This window comes from Falco rusticolus, chromosome 6, assembly GCF_015220075.1.
Source record: "Falco rusticolus isolate bFalRus1 chromosome 6, bFalRus1.pri, whole genome shotgun sequence".
NCBI classification, from domain to species: Eukaryota; Metazoa; Chordata; class Aves; order Falconiformes; family Falconidae; genus Falco; species Falco rusticolus.
The window spans coordinates 41,990,182-42,011,596 of NC_051192.1; the positions used below are offsets into that span (position 1 = coordinate 41,990,182).

General features: G+C 40.6%; 1 protein-coding gene across 3 annotated transcripts in view; it reads right to left on the reverse strand.

The window, feature by feature from the left end:
- SYNJ2 (synaptojanin 2) overlaps positions 1-21,415 on the reverse strand; it is a 71,817-nt gene that overhangs the window by 22,679 nt on the left and 27,723 nt on the right. For all 3 annotated transcript variants that reach the window (XM_037391563.1, XM_037391562.1, XM_037391564.1), the window contains 9 exons: positions 15,885-15,968; positions 14,021-14,082; positions 11,094-11,190; positions 7,610-7,782; positions 7,127-7,208; positions 6,767-6,916; positions 6,504-6,669; positions 4,498-4,689; positions 902-986 (listed from right to left, as the gene is read on the reverse strand). In XM_037391563.1, coding sequence (XP_037247460.1) covers positions 902-986; positions 4,498-4,689; positions 6,504-6,669; positions 6,767-6,916; positions 7,127-7,208; positions 7,610-7,782; positions 11,094-11,190; positions 14,021-14,082; positions 15,885-15,968 — 1,091 coding nt within the window. The remainder of the gene's footprint in view (positions 1-901; positions 987-4,497; positions 4,690-6,503; positions 6,670-6,766; positions 6,917-7,126; positions 7,209-7,609; positions 7,783-11,093; positions 11,191-14,020; positions 14,083-15,884; positions 15,969-21,415) is intronic.

The following is a 21,415-nucleotide window of genomic DNA, read 5'->3' on the forward strand; positions in this document are numbered from 1 at the left end:
TAGTAATCATAATCGTAAGAACAAAAATCCATGTCAGTCTCATGACTTGTAAGATTCCTTGTGCTCACAGTGAAGAGGAGATCATCTCTGGATCTTCTCTCACTGGGAGGACTGGCTACCCACAGCTGTTGGCTGTTCTTAGCTGAAAGTTTGCGGATGGGTGTATATATACCTTTGCTTCTGCAGACCTAGCTTTTTCTTATCTCCAGTCAACTAATACATGCAGATATACTGCCAGCCCAGCAGCCATACCAAGCACTGCTGTAACTTGTCATTCCCAAAACAGACAACTGGTCAGCCTGATGAATCAGCAATGGGAATATTATCTTCAGGGTTCCACCCTGACTCAGATTCAAACGGACCAGCATACACAACAGCCTACATGCTAAGCTGTAGAAAGTTTTGCCTTAAACTCCTTCTTTAGCCATAATTTGAACAAATGCAATTAGCCACAGAGATATTTCATTTATTTTAGAATTCCCACATGAATGCCAATTATGTTTGTAATCACTGAGATTTTCCAGTATCAGACAGGGGGTTAAGGACAAGCGATTAAATCAATGTCAACCATCAGAATTCTTCTCTGTCAACATAAAGACTACGGAGACTGAAAAAACACACTGTATTCTACTGTACAGAAGTTCACAGAGAAAGAGCACTTTCAACACCATCCCAGGTTAATCCCATTTGTTAATGGGCAAACATATTTCCAGCTATGATTACAAGCAACAGACTTGGGTGGAAATATTCTATACATTTGACCATAAAAAAGAACAGCTCTGAAGGCTTTTGTTTGCCTGGTTCTTTTGGGGGAGAGGTTGCTCTTTTTCAGTTGGTTTTTTTTCTGTTTGTTTTGAGATGTGGGTTTTTTTGTTATTCTTGTGTTGTTTTTTTTACCTACCTGGCATTCACAATATTCCCTGCACTTAATTCAACCATCTCTTCAAATCCCACTGCAAATATGTCAGGAGGGCAGTTCTCATCATCTGTTGGCAAGAGAAAAGTCATACAGGAATTACTATTTTGTTGTTTCTTCTAACGATTTATATTCTCATTTCCGGCAGAGATCATTCCTGTAGTTCTATCTTGTGTATACCCTGCCAGGCTATACATATTCATAGCTCCTTTAATCTAATCTCACAAAACAACCCCTGCAGTTCCTCTGAAATTTTTTTCCTAATTTTCTTCCATCAGTTGGTCTCCATCTCACTTGCAGGAAGCGGTTCAGAACAGAGCATTATATTGTAGCAATGTTAGGATGAGAAAATATTCAGTGTTCTCTCTCCCTCACCCCACTGATCACTAAAGCCACAACATCTCACTACCCACCATCTTTCACCCACTTGTCATTTCACCCAGCATGCTTTTCCTTTTAGACACTGATCCCTGTGTAACTGAACTTACTGTCTACACACCAGTGTGTCACTTCCATCTCAATGACTTTAGTAAATTTATCTACCAGTTTACAGAACCCTTTGAAGTTTCTTCTTATCTTCTTTCTTCCAAGTCCTTCTTAGACCACCCACACTTAAGGTTAGGTTAGGTCATTCTAGAGCACAGTGACCCTCCCTTCCCTGGCCCAGACCTGTGGATATTACCCTGGCAAAACACCAAACACTTGGGGAACTACAGGCCAGTCAGTTTCACCTTTGTGCCCCGCAAGATCATGGAGCAGATCCTCCTGGAAACTGTGCTAAGGCACACAGAAGATAAGGAGGTGACTGGTGACAGCCCACATGGCTTCACTAAGAGCAAAATTGTGCCCGACAAATTTGGTGGCCTTCTACAATGGGGTTACAGCATTGGTGGATGAGGGAAAAGCAATTGATGTCATCTACCTGGACTTGTGCAAAGCATTTGACACTGTCCCACACACCATCTTTGTCTCTAAACTGGAGAGACATGGATTTGACAGATGGACCACTCAGCGAATAAGGAATTAGCTGGATGGTTGCACTCAAAAGAGCTGCCGTCAATGGCTCAGTGTCTAAGTGGAGACCAGTGACAAGTGGCATTCCTCAAGGGTCAGTATTGGGACCAGCACTGTTTAACATCTTTGTCGCCAACATGGACACTGGGATTGAGTTCACCCTCAGCCTCAGCGAGTTTGCCAACGACACCAGGCTGCGTGGTGTGGTTGACATGCTGGAGGGCAGGGATGCCATCCAGAGGGACCTTGGCAGGCTTGAGAGGTGGGCCCGTGCAAACCTCATGAAGTTCAACAAGGCCAAGTGTAAGGCCATGCACATGGGCCAAGACAATCCCAAGCACAAATACAGGCTGGGCAGAGAATGTATTGAGAGCAGCCATGAGGAGAAAGACTCCTGGGGTGTTGGTTGATGAGAAGCTCAACACAACCCAGCAATATGTGCTTGCAGCTCAGAGAGCCAATCTTTGTACCCTGGGCTGCATCAAAAGAAGCCTGACCAGCAGGTCAAGGGAGTCTGCTCTCATGAGACCCCACCTGGAGTACTGCATTCAACGCTGGGGCTCCCAGCATAAGGACATGGAAGTGTTGGAGCAAGTTCAGAGGATAGCCATGAAGATGGTCAGAGGGCTGGAGCATCTCTCCTGTGAAGACAGGCTGAAAGAGTTGAGGTTGTTCAGCCTGGAGAAGAGAAGGCTCCAGGGGAGACCTTATAGCAGCCTGCCAGTGCCTAAAGGGGGCTTATAAGACAGATGGGGACACAGACTTTTTAGTAGAGCCTGTAGCAATAGGACAAGAGGTAATGGGGTTTAAACTGAAAAAAGGGTAGATTTAGATTAGATATAAGGAAGAAATCCTTTACTGCGAGGGTGGTGAGGCACTGGAACAGGTTGCCCAGAGAAGCTGTGGATGTCCCATCCCTGGAAGTGTCCAAGGCCAGGCTGGATGGAGCTTTGAGCAATCTTGCGTAGTGGAAGATGTCCCTGCCCATGGCAGCAGGGTTTGGAACTAGATGATCTTTAAGGTCCCTTCCAACCCAAACCATCCCATGATTCTATGATATGATGAATAGTGTGAAGCATATCTATTGACCCATTAGGTCTGTCTGTTGCCTAAAGGTTTCTGGTTTGTTTTGGTTTTTTTTTTAAACTGTCATACAGTCAAGGTAACAGTAACTTCATTCAGTATGAAGACTTAAATAGTAGACAACCATAGGAATATAAATCAGATCTGCCTTAGAAAATAAGAATGGAAAGAAAAGTAAAATATGCAGAAACTCTTTGTAGACACAAAGGTGAAACTAACACATGGCAGCTAGCCTCCTTTACTGGCTTAACCTGACAGGCACTGTCACGTGTATTTTCCATTAATAATTTTGGACATTTGTCTTTGAACACTTACCCATTTGTATGGGCACTGCACTGACACTGACCATGCAAATGTCTGTGTTGAATGGGCAGAGCTAGGGTATACTACGATGTCATTTAGCTCTCTTCCAGAAGCTGCTTAGACCTATCACGTTAAGGTTGCCTGTACCATGTAGTTCTGCTCCTCCAGTTCTCTCAGGGGAAGGTCTGGCAAGGCTAGCACATGACAGGCTCTCAACAAATTTTATTATCATGGGCACAGTAATGTGCTAACACATCTAACCTGTTTCTGAAACAGACTGGACCAATCACCCACCTGAGCTGCTCACAGTACAGTGATATGCACCCTAATCACCTATCCGTGCACTCAAGCACTAAGGGTTCAAACAAGACTTTACCAGTAGCCAAGGACTTGAGGAATTAACTCCTGAGCTTCAAGGTCAGGCACAGGACTATCCCTGTGATGCCTGCAGAAAGCTAAATGTTCCACTGTAACAACAAATGCACAGGTTTTGCCATACTTTTGCAACCACTCAATTTTTAAATGACAGAACATTCACTTTTCATTTTCCTTAATAAAATCTGTAAATCAATTACAATACCTGACCTTGTTCTGTAAATAAGAAATTCAGCAGCGTCAATTTAAGCAAGCCACAAGCACAAAAGCTTTCTATACTGGTTAAAAAAACAAGGAAATTGCCTTCAACAAAATAGATTTTTTCATCTGAAGGTTTTGACAGTAACATTTCCAGACAATCTCAAGAGTCCAGATTGTACAAATATGTTTTGCTCCAGATGAAGACCCAGGAGACATTCTGAGGGCACCTAAGCATGTAGCTCCCACTCACAAAGAAGAAGAATAGAAATATGGAAGAAGAAAATTAAATATGGGACACAGAATAGGCAGATACATACCACGATGGCATGTAAGAGACCTCTGATTCTGACCTGCTGAAGGTTCCGAACAGTCACATGGTATAGACTCAGGAGTTGCTCTGAGCGTCAGGAGCCCCACACACGACATTCCACTGCTGCAGGGAGGCAGTATAAATCTACGTGGAGCCAAATACACCTCTAGAACTGACAGAAAATGCCCTCCAAGATGCCTTTGAAAGGAACAGCTGGTGAAATCTTGTGTCCCAAGTCACTGTCTCTAGAGATGCCAGAAAATACTGCTTACACATTTTGACTGTGAAGTCTTACCCTGAAATTCAGAAACTCCAGAGAGCTTGGGAGAATCCAGCAGCCAATCTGTCAGCTCACTGGTACCAAGGATGTTGCTTCGGAACTGCTTCCCCCCATTCACGTTCCAGGTCCCCATGGCAACACGAACACGCTTGAAGCTTGTGAATTCAAACTGACGCTCTGACATGGCCTTTAAAATACTTGGAGTTACTGACGGAAGAGGAGAGAGAGAAAGAGGGTAAGTAAAAGAAGAATGTGCTGTAAAAGGAAGACAGAAAGCATACAGACAGCAGCAACACAGTCACTGTGAAACAATGACATTACCCTAGCAGCAACACCACAAAACCTAAGGAATAACTCCAGCAGCAATGGCAATAACTACAAGATAACTGGGGCTGGAGTCAGCAATTTCTCTTCCAGAACCCAGGCACTCTTTGAAAGCTTGAGAAGGGCTGGTCACTCACTGGCAGCATACATTTTCCTGCACTTCTTCAAGTAATAAGCAAACAAATTCTTTTTCCTCCCTTAATCTTTTCAGTTTAGCCTACAGCAATGTTGTGGTTTAACCCCAGCTAGCAACTAAGCACCACATGGCTGCTCACTCACTCCCTTGTTCCAGTGGGATGGGGGAGAGGACTGGAAGAGCAAAAGTGAGAAAACCTGTGGGCTAAGACAAAGTTTAATACGACAGAAAAGGAAGAAAATACTAATAATACTAGTAATTAATTAGAATATACAAAACAAGTGATGCACAATGCAATTGTTCACTACTTGCCCGCCGATGCCTAGCCAATTTCCAAGCAGCAACCCCTGGCCAGCTTTACCCCCAGTTTATGTACTGAGCATGACATCATATGGCATGGAATATCCTTTTGGCCAGTTTGCATCAGCTGTTCTGGCTGTGTCCCCTCCCAGCTTCTTGTGCCCCTCCAGCCTCCTTACTGGCAGGGCATGAGAAGCTGAAAAGTCCTTGACTTAGTATATACTAACACTACTTAGCAACAACTAAAAACATCAGTGTATTACCAACTTTATTCATGCTAAGGCCGAAGCACAGCACTGCATCACCTACTAGGAAGAAAATTAATACTATCCCAGTTGAGACCAGGGCAAGTGATCACGTCACAAGTTATGACTTACACTGACACCTTAAGAAGTTTAGAGTGTGGAGGGAAAGGCAGAGAGCAGCACGGAGTTTTACATCATTCCAGATCTAGCACGGTTGTGGCTCTCTAGCCTGGTCAGATCTCCTCGCAGGAAACTTCTTATTTTTGATGAGTATAGAAAATTAGCAGTGTGGTTTTTTTGTGAGCAGCTGAAGTAACCTTAACCTTTAACTACCTGATTTGCATTGGCAGTCAGGCACAGAGAAACTGTATTTTCCTTGGGGTCCACAAGTGGCACTGAATGGTTTGAGTCTATCCTACTAAAATCTGGTAGTTCTCTGGAGCAAACTGACTACCTGGTACCGTTTGTGGGTTCAATTAGTCTATATTTTGAACACAAGTATCTTCTCAGAGACAGCTAAGTTGGTTTACTTTAGATGGGTGCAAACAAATATGTATATATTGTGGATTATCAGGGTCCTGGAGTAAAGCAAGGAATGAACCAACATGACAGAAATGTGCCTTTAAAGAACCAAATGGATAAAATCATGTGCAAACTGCAGGCCAAAAATAAGTATGTAAAAAGTCTGAGATTAAGAGACTTCCTCAAACTCATACAGGACCAGACTGGCAATATAACCCTAAAATCTCTCCCTCTGGTCCGACTCCTCTAAACTGTCAGAAGAGATCACCATAAAAAAGCAGACAAACATATTCAGTTCCAAAACAAAATATGAAAAATAAGCACAGTGGAATTAAAACACACAGAGTTGTTATATGGTCACTTCAAGGCAGTGTTTTAAACAATAGATTTGTGCAAAAGTAGCTTATTTATTGATTTTTTTTCAAAAGGGTGCAATTGCTTACATCTGACAGGTAAAAGAAGACACAAAAGTGAAGGATTCATACTGGCCTTACCCAGCAGTGCAGTGTGGTCCATAAGCATCTTGCCTTTGTCTGCATATTCCTCACTGAAGAAGTCACCCATGAGCAGCAACTTGATGGCTTCCTGCTTTACTGCATCAAAGAAATTTGACTGAATGGTGCGAGACACAGAGCGGGCACCATCCTTGAACTTCCCAACCTGTATCAGACAGGAATCATCAGTGCAAGTGACACTGATGAGTAAGTCAGACATCTTTCTTTACTTGTGAATAAACAGTTTTGCCATTTTTCTTTACCTTGTGCTTCCCCTCAAGGGCACGACTGCCAGTAAATACTCTGCTCAGATTATGACCGTTGAGAGTCCACATCACTTTGTAGGATTCCACAAAGCGCTCAATTATAGATTTAGAGTTCAACCCAAGGCTCTCTAATTGAGCAAGCAGGATCTGGATTAGGTGCAGAAGGAGAAAAAAACAACACTGTTCTTCAATGTGTTTTTGCTTTTTATCCTCAATTTAAGTATTCCAGCGAGCATCATTCTGTATCATAAAGCTGGCAAGATAGATTTGTATAAGTGAGGCTTAAGCCCTCTTTCCTCTCTTTTCCCTATATGCATGCAGTATAGGCATCCACGAAAAGTCCTCTGACAAACTCACCTCCAATGCAATGAAGGACTGTACACTATTAGTACGATCCAGGCAGTCCAAACAATTCATTCGAAAAGTACCTGTCTGCAGACTTCGGTAACCAAACACAAAAGAAGGGAGGGAAGAAAGGTACATTTTAAAATACCATCTAATCAGGAGTTGATTGAACAAGATAATCAAATGTTCAGCCTGAATATTCCCACCCACATTTTGACGGTGCAAGCCCATTATGCACAATGTATGCCATTAACATATAATTACTTGCCTACATTTGCAACACTGTATTAGCAAATCCATGCACTGGTAATTTTGCAGATTCCAAACAACGGAGATGCAGTTAAGCTAAATAACCTATTTAGCACCAAGACTACACTTTGTCTCAAAATTGTGTTTCAAGATGGCCATTTATGCTCATGGTCCAAACACAGCAAGAAACCTGGGAAGGACAGGTGGTGGCTGGATATGCTGTGACACAGGGGCAGGGACACTCACCGTGAACTTACATTCTCGCCCTTTGTGAAGATTCCAAAGTCTTCCCAGTGCAACTTCAGCTGAGGCCTCAGCAAATTTTCCAGTTTCTCAGTTTTTCCACCTTTTGCAAATTGGTGGTAGTCAAAGTTTATCATGGGAGTGTCTTCTGCATGGGAAGAGGCCCATAGCAGTTTCTGTGTAGATAAAGAAGGAAAACAAATCCTGCGCAAGCCACAGTAAGGATTGATACCAGCATGCTTTTATCATTACTAAACTTTGACTGTTTATCACATTTTTAATATTGAGAAGTTCATAGGGAATTCTGAAAGGCCAGGCATGAAAAAAGCAACTGAAGTTCCCTATTTGTTTTCTTTCCAAAACTAAACTGGATTATTAGACCCCGATTTTTCTGCCAGGGAACTCAAACTGTAACTGCAAAGTATATATCAGAATTGCTGCTTTCTGCATCTTGGCTAGTGGCAGCCCTGCAGAAGTGGGCTGCCGTCTCTGTGCATGAGGGTGGACAGCAACAGTGATACGCTGGGCAGGCTCAGGACCAAGACCCTGATGGGATGGGTGTACAGAGCTGCTTACCAGTAGAAGAGCATAGCAGTGCATGGGTGTATTTTTTAACCATTCCTGAAGTGCCAAGAAATCGGAAAATGTGGCCTTAAATTTAGGCAGAGGTTGCTTGGGGAGGAAGTAAGAAAGAAATGATGTCCTAGGAAACATACTATAAAAAGTCTGTGGTAAACCACAACAGTGAAAGAAGAGGCATAAATAGTCTCATTATTTCATCTCCAATACCCATGACCTCACATGCATAATCACCATGAATTTCATCACGGTATCTGTAATAGACACAACAATAATATGTCCTCTCCATGGATTATATATTATTTTTATATATGTATATATATAATTATACAATAATAATACTCTCCGTGATAAAGCCAGAGAGAACTGTTATTAACTCTGTACTATGACTAACTTTGACTATTTCCTTCCTTCCTGCACATTTTTATCCCAAGACAGATGCTTTTCTCCACTTAGATAATGACACAAACTGAACAAAATAATTCTGATATTACATTGTAAGTGTACACACAGCAGTTACACCAGTATAATTGTATCAAGTAAGCCATTAAGCCTTCCCCACAGAAACAAATTTAAAGGCACTGCACGGTGTTTGGAGAGAGACCTGCAAAATATTTTTCATTACACTATTAAAAAGCCAAAACACTCAGTATCCACTCCTCTGTTGTTGACACCGCAACTTGCCTTTGCAGGTGCTGGCACCAGTAGTAATGCACTTGAGGATGACATTTACCCATTGCCTCAGGGTAAATCATTGTCAGAGTATTTGTAACTCTACACTACAGCATTGCTTTTACTGTAAACAGAATTACATCTGTTATAGGGGATGCTTATGAAAGCAACAGCCTTACTGGGAACAGTATTGAGTTTTGGTCTGGTAACAGATGGCTCAGATAACAGCTGAAGGTAAGCTGGTCATTTACAATTTTTCATTCGTTCCTGTTGCATAAATGAATGGTAGCAGTGACATTCTGCTCAAGAGAACACAGCAGCAGTAATTACAAGAGTATTTTGAACCACCTCTGATGAGAATTACTAAGATTGCAGCAAGAGCTGGGAGAAAAGGAAGGAATACAAGCAAAGGAAGATGGAGAAACAGAGAAATAAACTAATGACAGAACAGGAGGAAAATTTTCATTCCTAATCATTCCCCTATTAATTACTTTATTTTTAATTCAAGCTTTTTAAAATCACCAAAGTAAAAACTAACTACATATCCTTTCTGAACACCCATTTATTAAAACACAAAGGTAAAGAAAAGACCAATAAGTGGTTATTTTGAATGGGTACAAAACTTCGGTTTCCAGTGTTGTCAGTCTAAATTCTTTCAGCTCATGGTGCTTTCATAATTTGTTTATTTTTTTAAAACAGGGATAAAGTTTAACAAATCAAACAAAACAGGTTCTTATTTAAATTAAATGAACAAATGCAAGGTCTTTATTCTAGAGGTGCCCTGTTTCTGACTTAGTTTCTGATTGTATGATACCAGCCAGAACATGGTCTCCAAGAACGTGAGTTTGATAAAATACCAGTATTAAACTCACAAAAAATGTCACATTTGTATCCTCATAAGTTATTTGAGCATTTCAGAAGTTATTATCTCTTACCCTTAAATTACAATGTTTTTGCAAAATAAACTATAAAAAAACTATTTTAAAGATAGGGAAACCTTAGAGATTATGGAGGCTTAGCCGTGTCATGCAGAAATTCAGTAAGAAGCTGAAAACAGCAGCTAAGACCAGACTTCACTTCTGTACCTTCCTCATTGCCTTGCGAGCGTTAGTCATCATCACTTTCTTTGGCTGTATTCTGTACAGGGGGAACTCACTTGGTCACTTTCCACTGCGGAAGCTGACAGTTCCCCCCAGCAATTTTGGACGAGGAGGAAATGGTCACACACAAAAACTGCCAAAAAGCTCACAGCATTCCCTGTCTCAAGTACATTATTCCAACAGAGAGTGAAACAAATTGGGAACTATTATTTAACTATAATTTTCATTTTGCTTAGTTTCACACATTAAGTATTTGAACTCAGAACTGTTGTATCATTCTTTAGCAATGAAAATACGTAACACTTACTACAGGTGCGTACTTAAACCATTCTTCATACTATTCTTAGGAAGATATTCTCCACAGTATCTATGTTGGATTTCTAAAGCAACAAGCACTTAGGAGGCAGACTTCCAACAACCTCCAGCCAGATTCAGGCAGCTATTGCACTCACAGAAATCCCACTGAGTGCTAATCTGTGGCTTCAAGCACACATTAGTTTTAAAAATCTGGCCATGAGAACACTATACTAGAACTCAGTGCAACTTTAGTTCTACGATGCATCCTTGCTTTCAGGTAGTAGTTGTGCCTAGGGACATTTAGGGGCCAGTAAAGCCTCTCTTCATATATCAGACTGTCATCTGATGCTCAGGCAGCCAATTCCCATCACAATCAGTGCAAGACAGCTATTTCCCATTACAATGAGAGCAAGACGGCTTGCTTGCTCAGTGAGCCAGGGTCGGGGCCTGGCCTCCAAGCAGTTCTGGCCATCCCATGAGGCTCCTGACTGCATAGGTGACCAAATACTATGACAAAGCTGACCCCAATTCATTTCTGCAAATGTGAACTACTCTTAGAAAAATTAGGACAATTTTTTCTTTTTTTTAAAGTCTTGTTAAAGAAAATGTGCATACATGTGTGAAGAAATAAGCAGGAAGGTAGTGCTGGAAATTAAGCCACGAAACTATGAAGCACCATTCTCTCAGCACATAATGTCTAGTAAAGAGATAACATCATTTCTTTAGATATACTATTTGTCAACTACTGGGCCAGAAGGGAAATAGAGGAACATGGAGACTCAGAAGAAATCAGCAGTTAAAAACAAACAAACAAACAAACAAATAAATATTGCTTTTACCTTAAAAGCTCTGTTGAGCACCTCCTCCCCTCCTCTGCTTCCCAACAGGTTAACAATCACTTGTTTTCCATACTGCTCTTTCAGAAGCATCATATGCCTACAGCAAAAGTAACCGTAATAGGTACTATAAACATACATAAACATGTTATACTGCCTACTACCTTTTTCAAAATACAGTACAGATCACTGGTTCTTCTGCCCAGCAGAAAGTTTCAGCCACAGCAGCTACAAACAACTTCCTGAGTTTCCTTGCAATCAATTATTCAAGCACAAATGGTGAAAGCATGCAATTAATGGGCATGGTATTTTGTACTGAACTTAAAGAAAGAAGCATCTTAGAAAACAGGCCCTGGATCTTTTATGTCACTGCTAGCTTTGACACTGCCCTTTGCATGCTCCCACCTCTTCACTGTCAGCCTGGGAACTGCACAGGAAAGACAAGAGAGGAAAACATACTCCACTTCAACAGGAATTGCTCAGCATCTTGCAGGGCTGAGCCTACAAAGACTCAGCAGCAGCAACGTGGACTAGGACTACAGCACCAAGGCCAGAGAGGCACAAACACATGCGTCATAGGTGGCAGGGTTCAAACATCTCTTGAGATACCACAACACTGAGACATTCACTCTCAAGTCAAATTAAGCAGGAAGGTTAGTAATCATAAGAACTGCTGCACTGGATCAGACCAAAGGTCCTTTTAGTCAAGTGGCTTGGCCCAGATTCTTCAGGAAAAACACAAAATAATGCAAGCATAAAGCGGTGCATTATTTGGCATATATCCCCAAACTCTCAAAGCCTGATATTTACGGATGCTCAAGTCAAGAGCTTTCAGCTAGATGCAGAGGCACCCGTTTTCCCCTCAATAAATTTTTTTCAAGTTGGCATGATTGTGCTTCAGGAGCTGCACTGGCTCATCAAGAAACAATCAGATCATAAAGCCATCTTCTGTCATGTACTAACAACACTGCCATAGTACTTAAGAGGAAGCAGGATAGAAATAGACAAGAAAAATAAACTATACACTCACTCAAATGAAAAGCTATTATATGCTGCGAAGCAACATGCAATGGCAAAATGTCAGAAAAACAGCAAGTACACATCTTCTGGCATGTACCTTTAAATCCTATAACCAGAAATACACCACACAAAAACCACGGAAAGGCAGAAAACACAGAAAAATCTATTAGCATTGCCTTCAAGAAACATGGCTACATATTTTTTCTGGTGCTATTTATGGTTCTGATTCTGCAACCAGTTCTCTGTATGCCAACTCTTCCCATACATTTGCACTCCTCTGATCCCAGCCTCAAGGTCCTACTTCACCAGTGTTGCTTCCTCACAACAAAACTGCTGAAGCTTAGGTCACCTGCTTGACTACTGTAAGCAGAGTTCCCTGAAGATTTCTCAGGGAAAGGGGACAAAAAAAATCCACTAACAAGATTACCATTCACTTCTCACAGTGCCTTCTCAACACATTAACCTACCAGACAGTTAAATGTAACAGGCTAAACCCATTCTAACACTCAGAAAAGCTGCAGCAGGTTGTTAAGTTTCAGTGTCTTTTTCCATATAAGTAGTTGCTTATTCCTTGCCCATTTTCAAAGGACTGTCTTTTGCAGATCTGTAAGCACAGAGATCCTTAAATTCTTCAAACCTGAAGGCTTTACTGTGCACAAGGGGAAGAAGGAATAGTGCAAGTTGATCCTCACGTTTCTTACATTCACCAGTTGCATCAGGGTCAGAGAGAAAAGATTCTCTGGGCTAAATGGTCTTACGGAGTTGTTCATTGCTGAGGTACTCTCAGTTTCTTGGGGAGCACAAGAAGATGCTAAGTTATTGTTTTCCTCTTATATAAACTATCTCCACTGTGGAATGAAAACCTCTAAGATGGAGCTTCAAGGACACTGGCAAGGCAAGTTATCACGGCACCAGATGACCACAAGACCATGAGTCTCAAAGGTATTTGAATTCAGTAGGATTTAAGAACCTTAAAAAGCTTGCAGAAGATCCTTCAGAGCAGGGACTGCTATACTGCATAGTCCCTTTAGACTCTAATCCCTGTTTAGGGTCTTCAGTACTGCAAAAGTATTAACAGTCACTAATGGCATGTTTGCTGAAAGTTGCAGTAAATGAGATCAAGAAATTAAGAGGCCTCACCCAAAATCAATATAAACTCTGATTTACCAAAATCAAACCAAAACAGAAATGAACCACATGACCTGGCACTTAAAAGCTGAAAATGTGCCACAGGCCAAATTTTTCATGTCCTTTTCAGGCTGTTCCCACTGATACCCGAAGGAGTTTCCTTAAAGTACAGCACTTCACAGTCAAACACTCAAAGGAATCAAGCTAATGCATGGCTTTTTTTACACTTTCCAGCTGACAAGCAGTCTTAAAAGGTTTAACAAGGTTTACAAGGCAGTCTTTGGGTAAAGTAGGAAAGCATCAGCACAATAGCATCATACAAAACTGATCACAGAATAAGACACTGTTATTTCTGCATAGCAGTACAATGATCAGGAGAAAAATCCAGAATGTAGTGGAAGCAATGCTTACTTTTTAATTACTTGAGTTACGGTGGTGTAGAACACATGTTCTGTGTACCTTAAGTGTAAACTCACGTTTGTTGGCTCACAAAGGGTTACACAGACCTTCCTTTTGCGTATCACTCAGTATTTCTCAGCTTTTACAGCAACAAGCCAGAGACCAAATTAATTCAATTACCATTGAAAACAGAAAGGAAAATGCACAAAAGTAAGTGAATAAATTAAGTAAACCCACTTAATAATCCACAACACCTGGGGGATTGGCTACATCATTTGAGAGATGTTTCACATCTCGCAGGATTTACTAGGAAGGCATAAAGTTGTGGAATCTTGGTTAAATGCCAGGCTACTGTGTTATTGCCAAAGTGGAATGAAGCTTACCTGTCAAAGGCAGGCGCATTAGCTTCCAGACCTCTGTTAAGCCTTAGATGACGGGAACCCACCTAAAATCAAATATTGAAAGGCAAAGAAAGAGAAAAATAACTTTTTAAACTGCTAAAGCCCTAAATTACTAGATGTTTCCCTTTTTCCTTCAGAGAAAAACATCTCTTCAACAGCACCGGACTCCTCTAACAGACTTCACACACATAATATTCTTAATATAAAAGCCACATTCATATTAGACATTTACAATTACAACTGAAAATATGATTACCATTAAGCAAAGGGATACCTACACATCTTTTTATGGCACAAATCACACCCCTTTGCCAGCTTCCTCTAGCAAATACCGCACACTCACATGAGTGTGCTGTGCACCCAGCATTCTTCCTGCCCTTCCCTTGGCAGGAAAGGCTGCAGTTATGCCAGTTCCATGGGTTGTGTGTCCCAAGTTCTTTCATCTTTCACTATTTACAGAAACTAAAAAGCATCAGAACCAGTCCTTTGAAAATATGAAGGATGAAATTCTGTGCCATCAGTCTAATAGGACTTTTAATATGGATGTCAACAACAGCAGCCTCAAGCTCCTTTTGAATGCTAGTTACTGTTATAACAGTATGCAGAGGGCTTCTTTTCTCTCCCAAAACCACACTGCTAATTATTTATAGGATCATGCATTGTTTCCTGTACTTCGTCATCTTCCTTCGTTTTTCATGAGGTTGGTTTCTGTAATTGTTTCTAACACCAGTGCCAGCACACTCACATCCAAGGAATAAGAGTTATGAGTATTCACCAGCATAAATGAAAACTGCATAACCTAAGACAGATTAGGCAAAAAAGCAGCCTGTGTTCCTACTAAAAAGATGAAAATTCTGTTTAACCAGAGATGCTACCCACTAGCCAAAAATACTTGGGGAAAAGCTCTATGGCTTCATAATACATGGAATAACAGTGCTGGATAAAGCTACACCATGGGCAGGTGTGCACAACCATACAGGCAGACCAGCTTTATAAAAGGAAGCAAGTATTGCACTGGATGGTGCTGACAGACAACACAGACCCTTTATCCATCATCCTTTTGGGCTAAATCCAGTAGTTCTGAATGGTACCTAGGTGCTAAACTTAATGATAAAAAAAGTATCAAATAATCTTTAAAAGTATTTTTAAAAACCATTATACTATGTATTGTCTACACTAACTTACATATGCAAGTATGTGCATACTTACCCCAGTTGCTTACCCCTCTGTTAAGAGAATGCAATGCTAGGATGATTCTTATTTCAGCTTGTAACTATACAAACTGTAAGTCACAAACCATATGTAACCAGCTAGGCATGATGCAATGATATCCTGATGAAACCCTGCATCTCTGTCTTGCAAGATGATCAGATTAGATTATCATCACCCTTTTGACTGAAATTTAGCAAACATACCATCCAGACATTATACTTTTTTTTCAAGGTAACATGCTCTTACAAAGCTCCTAGTATCCCTAGATACTCCCATTTTATTGTGGAGGTCAATATCATCAAGCCAACCAGGCATTTCAGAAGGAAAGCTTATTCCAAATTAAATTGAAAATACTGCTAAAAATACTTCAGTTTAGGATGTTAGGACACAGTGCCTTACAAACAATTCCCTGTAGAGGCACATGAAAATGTTAAAATGAACCATAGACATTTGCCTGGTTTACTTCTGTTTATCTAAACACACAAAACTTCCTACAAGGTAAACCTAAAATTAAAGAGCTCAGCATTTTCACGGGATGAGCTTTGCAGTTCATTTAAAAAAAAAATTTCATGTAAGTTCTAAATTATAAAAAGCCAGAGAGATAAGTAAGGTAGGCTTTTTGATTTTTATTTACCTGAAGCCCCAGTTGCTCCCAAAACAGTGGAACAGAACCTCTGATCTGCACAAAGGAAGACACGTCATCATCCAAGTAAATTGTCTGCAAAAATAAAACAAAGGGAAGGAGTTCTGCAGTTAGACCTATCAGTCTGTGACCCCTTCATCAGGTGACAGTTTAAGACACTGAACTCAAAGGGTTAAAAAAAAAAGTAAACCATGTATCTCACTGTATCCACTTACTGCTCAGTCACTTTTCCATAGTCTCACAGGCAGTGGAACAAAGCAGAGCATATTTTCTTTCATGTCATTGCAGCAGATTCAATTCACTACTCACCAGAAATGAAAGAAAATTTAAAACACCACCACTGACAAGAAGAAAGGAATCGTTCATCCACAATGAAGATGGATTTGATCTACTGGTGGAGGCACTCAGGAAGACCAGCTCCCTCCGTCTCTCACAAAATTTAACTGTGCAAAATGTCATTGCTCCTTGTGACCGATGATGGGTAATGTCAGGTGTGGGATAAGCTTATCTCTTGCTTTATTTACTATTTCTTCTTTCACTGCCTGTTGTGCCTTGTCAGTGTCCAAATAAATCTCAGTGAAACCAGCAGCTTTGCCACTCCCATCCTGAGATACAGTGGACAGCATGTGAACTACATCTTTTCCAGGAGGCTTACAGTGAGAGCTTCCAGACTCTCCATTTCCTTCCCTAACCAGACCTCAAACTCTCCCTTTGTATGTGTTATGATCACTGCTAACAAGCTGTTAGATTTGAGTCAAATCTATGTGAAGTACAAAGACCAATTTCCCCCTTCACCTTCCCCGTCTACCAGCCCCTGAGCAAAGCGTTACATTATATGTTAACTTCGCACAAAAGGTACTATCTTCAGATTCAGTACGACCACAGAGCAACTGTGCAAAGCCCCGCTCACTCCCCTGGCCTATACTTAGCAGTGGAATCCTGGCTGTTTTCCACGGGGGATACATGATACACATCTCTGTTATCTCATGCATGACAATGAGTCTTCTGCAGCCCTGTGGAGGAACAGTATCCAGGTCATCCAGGTAGCTGCTTCTCTAACCGCATGGTATCACTTAGCACAACTGCTGCCAACTGGCTAGTAGCTCCCAAAATAGAAAAGAACATGAAAATGGGTTACTCTACAGCTTTAATGGGTTTTGTGCTTTTGGATTTGCCACTAGATGTGCTGGCTGGGTGGCTCAGGGGAAGTGCCTTCATTTACCTTGACCTCTCATGTTTATAATCACTACCAATGTACAACTTTTAGAGCTACACATGTGAAAAGAAGTATAGCTACACCAGAGAGGTGAGCCTCTAAACATTCCGTCACCAGTTTTATCTAACTAACCTTTACAATATCTTTGCAGAGCACTTACAACTATTCACATTTCACCAAGATGAAAGATGTAAGTGGCTTTATGAGGGAGACAGTATCAGTGTTAGAAAGATGGCTAGCCCAAATATAGTGCAAAACTGTAGGTTTTGATGGTTTTAGCCTCACACCAATGAATTAAGAACCCTTCTTTGTTCCATTGCATTCCAGCAGGGGGTTGCTCAGAGAAGCTTTCTTGCACAGCTTGCCTCACAGTTTAATGCGGCTCTAAAACATGCTCTCCCAGTAAAGTTTTCTAAACACTGCAAATACCTGAGTGCAAGAGCTAATTACCATGGCAACACACTGATGCACCTTTTCTTTGCACTTCTGTGCTCAGAAACGTCTGTCCTGCAGTTGGACTACAGGAGGAGTGAGCAGGCCCACTTTCTTCCTCTTTATCACATCCTCCCTTGAGACAGGTTGTACCAAGATGAGTCAGTGACTTCTAAACACTGAATCATCTTTTCACTCACAGTCATGTACCCAGAGGAGCTAATTCTAAGGTAAAGCAAATTTACGTAGCTCCACTGACAGAGCCAGCGTTATCCTGACTCCTACTAAATGAGGATCAGGTTCTGAATCTACGCCAAAAAAAAAGAGTCAGGACTGGCTCACTTCAAAATTCAACAACAATCATCACCTTAGCGATGGATGAGTTGAAATGAAACATCTAATGATGACAAAAACAGACAAAGCTTTACATGAAGTACAGTTTGGCCATTCAAACACCTTGCTACAGAGGATCATTTTTCTTCTCAGAATGTTCCTGCTTCTACAACTAACTGAAAAATCGACAGACAGCTCAAGTATCTCTCTGGCCAGCTCTTTTAGAAGTCCCAGCTGCAAATTCTCTAGACAAATTCTCTGATTAAAAGATGATGATGATGATAATTTTAGTGCCTGCAGTTTAACATCTTCCTGAGCTACACTTTAAAAGGAAGTATTACAGATCATTAATATATAACCTGTCTTCTTTATGCCAAATAGAGAAGAAAAATACTGACCAAACATTTCTGCCTTTCTGCACTAACAGATCTTGTATTTCCACTTACTAGTGATCCAGCATCATAAGAGTTAAGACATGTTTGTTACTATTATCACTCACATTTTCTATTAACTGGTTTTCACCCATTACCTCTTCTAACTGTCTTCTGCTCTATTAAGCTGCCCATTTGGAGAACTGAACAACAAAACCAAAAAATTCCAACTATTTTGGGATCATTCCTGTGATGTAAACAGGATGCCCATGCCCTGATGTGATGCATTGGAGGGTCCTCTTGTCATGATGAGGTCTAATACAGAGCTCCCCCACTATGATGATAGGGCATTTCAAAAATTGACGTTTTGCCATGTAGCTTCTAGAAATTAAGATGAGGTTTTTGAACTGGGAGCATGGCTTCTCCAATATAGTCATTCACAAGAAAGTTCTACATTAGCACATATTTTTTTCTTTTCACTTACTGGGCTCATCATTCTGTTCTCTAGAGCAATTCTGTGGTCTTTCACAATCCTCTCACCTCATTCTCATGTCCCCGATGAATGCAAAATTATTTTCTTCCAAGCTGCCAGTGACTTGGAAAAGATCTAGTATTTTTTAATGAGTGGAAGACTCATTAAAGTTACTTTTCTGCCAGCCATTCCCTCCTAAACAGACTGTAACCATTTCATTAAGCACTACAGCTGTGCAAATCTTCCCTGAATTTCAGCAATACTCACTATCCTTCAGTCACCATTCCAAGCAACATGACCCCTGAGCTTCACATTGCCTTCTATGATGTATGCCCTTGACCTTACAATAATAGCGGCAACAGCCTTCCTACCAGCAGACTTGTTAAGTCAGCGCATTTAAAGACAGATTAAGAAGACTTTCCAGTTCAGGAATGGACATAATCTTAATACCCATATACACTATAAGAAACCCCATTTGTTAAAATCTTTAAAAAGCACTGATAATACATCCATGTTAAAATTACACTCATAAATAAAAGATTCCAACTTCATTGTTTATGCAATTCCAGCATTATGCATGGATAAGTACAGAATTCTTTTCTCATATTCTTCCAAGCCTTGATCATTTTTGCTCACAATGTCATGTTTTGTACAAGCGCATCTGTCCCACTTTCTTGTTGTTCCGGTTTTAAATTTATTACCCTGTCCTCTACCAGATCCGTTTCTCTTATTCTAAGGCACTACACAAAAGATGAACAGTTCTTTAACAAATGAAACTTAAAAGAAAAATAAACAGTACTTTATTTCCAGAATTTTCTTGTTCTGTTTTCCTTAACTCATGGACAAGAAATACATCCAAGAAGATCACACCAGTTTTCCTCTAAAAGTTCAACAACAATCAGTTACAATTTGGACAATACTTTGTCATTAGGGTTGATACATACTACTAAAGTCTTTGGGCTTTGTTAAACTATTGATCTTTTGTCTAAGATCCAAAATGACATCCAAATGACATCAAGTTGTTGCCTACTTGCCCCAGGGAGAATGTTCATTCCTACCAAATCCTCAAAACACTTCAGGACTACTTCGTTAATTTCGAAGGATCAGGCACATAGAACAATCCAATCCAGTTAGCTGGACAGATTTTCAGTTTCCTGCAGTTTCCCATCAGACAGCATAGTAGCAACTGGATACCTAACCTATATGGAGGACCTCTTTGCCTTGATAATAGATTGCTTGTCCTCTGACTTTCTGCTGTTAGAATTCACCATGTCTTTCTTTCAACTTTTGTTGTCTTAGACTCTTTTTGTGGTTTTTCTCTGACTGCAGGATCAAGGGTGATAGTACTGCCAGTTCAAAAGGATGTTTCTCAATCTTTCTCTTCTGTTGCATAGGGCCAGACCTTGCCCCTGTGATCAAGGACCTTTCCTGGTAACACAAGCTTCATGCACAGATACTGCTATAGTAAGCTTCTGAGCAAGAGGGAAACTGGTACTGCTTCTGAGCGAGAGGCAAACATCTGTGTCAACCAGCTGGTGTTCTAATCCCAGCATGCTGCACTCATTCATCGCTTGGAATAATTTATTCACTAATCTCCATCACTCAAGCTTCATTAGAAGGAAATAACTATCCAGTCACAGCTTCAAATGGCAAAATTCATTACAGACCCAAGGGGCACACAGAGACGCAGTCCATGATGAAATGGATACTCACACGGCTTTTTCTGGGATCCCTAGCTCTGCCACACAACCCATAAAAAGCATGGATAACAGATGGCCTAAACATACCTCTCCATGAGACCCTTTAGCTCAGACCATGGGATCCAAGGATATACTTGCCAAAATAATCCTCTTTGCCCTGCCTGGGGCCATACTAAAACTTGATCCAGAAAATAAATTAACCACATGATTGCATCCATTCCTCTCCTGGAGAGCTATCCAACATGGTCTAGAAGTTATTGTGAAATAGGGATCATTTTTCTTAATCCACGCCTGATTTTTTTTTTCTTAAACTGGAAGAAAGGGAAGGTTAATCCAAATTCATGGCATTTCCTTTCAATGCCTTGTCAAGTTTTCCATTTTCTTTATTGAACAGTTCCATGAAGGGGAAAACAACTGAAACCATTAATTTATCTTTAGAAAATTAGAGTTGTTCCCTGTAAGTCACATGATAAGATATTAAGAGTTTAGCACAACTCTTTAGAGGGTAACTGGGGGAGGAGCTGAAATGTAAACAGTGTCAGGCACACAAACTAAATGAAGAAAGCATGCTTGTTTCTCAGTGCTATCAGCAGAAAAGAATTAAAAGAATGTGATACAGTCTCAACTTTATGGGATTACTAGGGGAGGAAGAAAAGGTGAAGGGAAACATTTGAACTATCACTGAGAAACTGAGACTGATTTTAAAACTGCTTGAGGATTAACTGCAACACTGCAAGTAGAAAAGGCTATCATCCCATTAAAAAATACTGGCAGCAAATGTGGAAGTACACCATTAGAAGGATTTCAGAAAAGCCCTCTTTTCTCTTCCTTTTGTACTTTGTTTTTCCTTAAGTGTTCCCTGCCATTTTTGTATTTTTTCTTTGTAAAGACACAAGCCAAAGGATCAAATATCTAAAAGATCTACTACTAGATTTTTTTTTCTGAAAAGCAAAAGTGAAGCGAGATATTTAACTTTTTCCCCCCTTCTTCTCAAACAC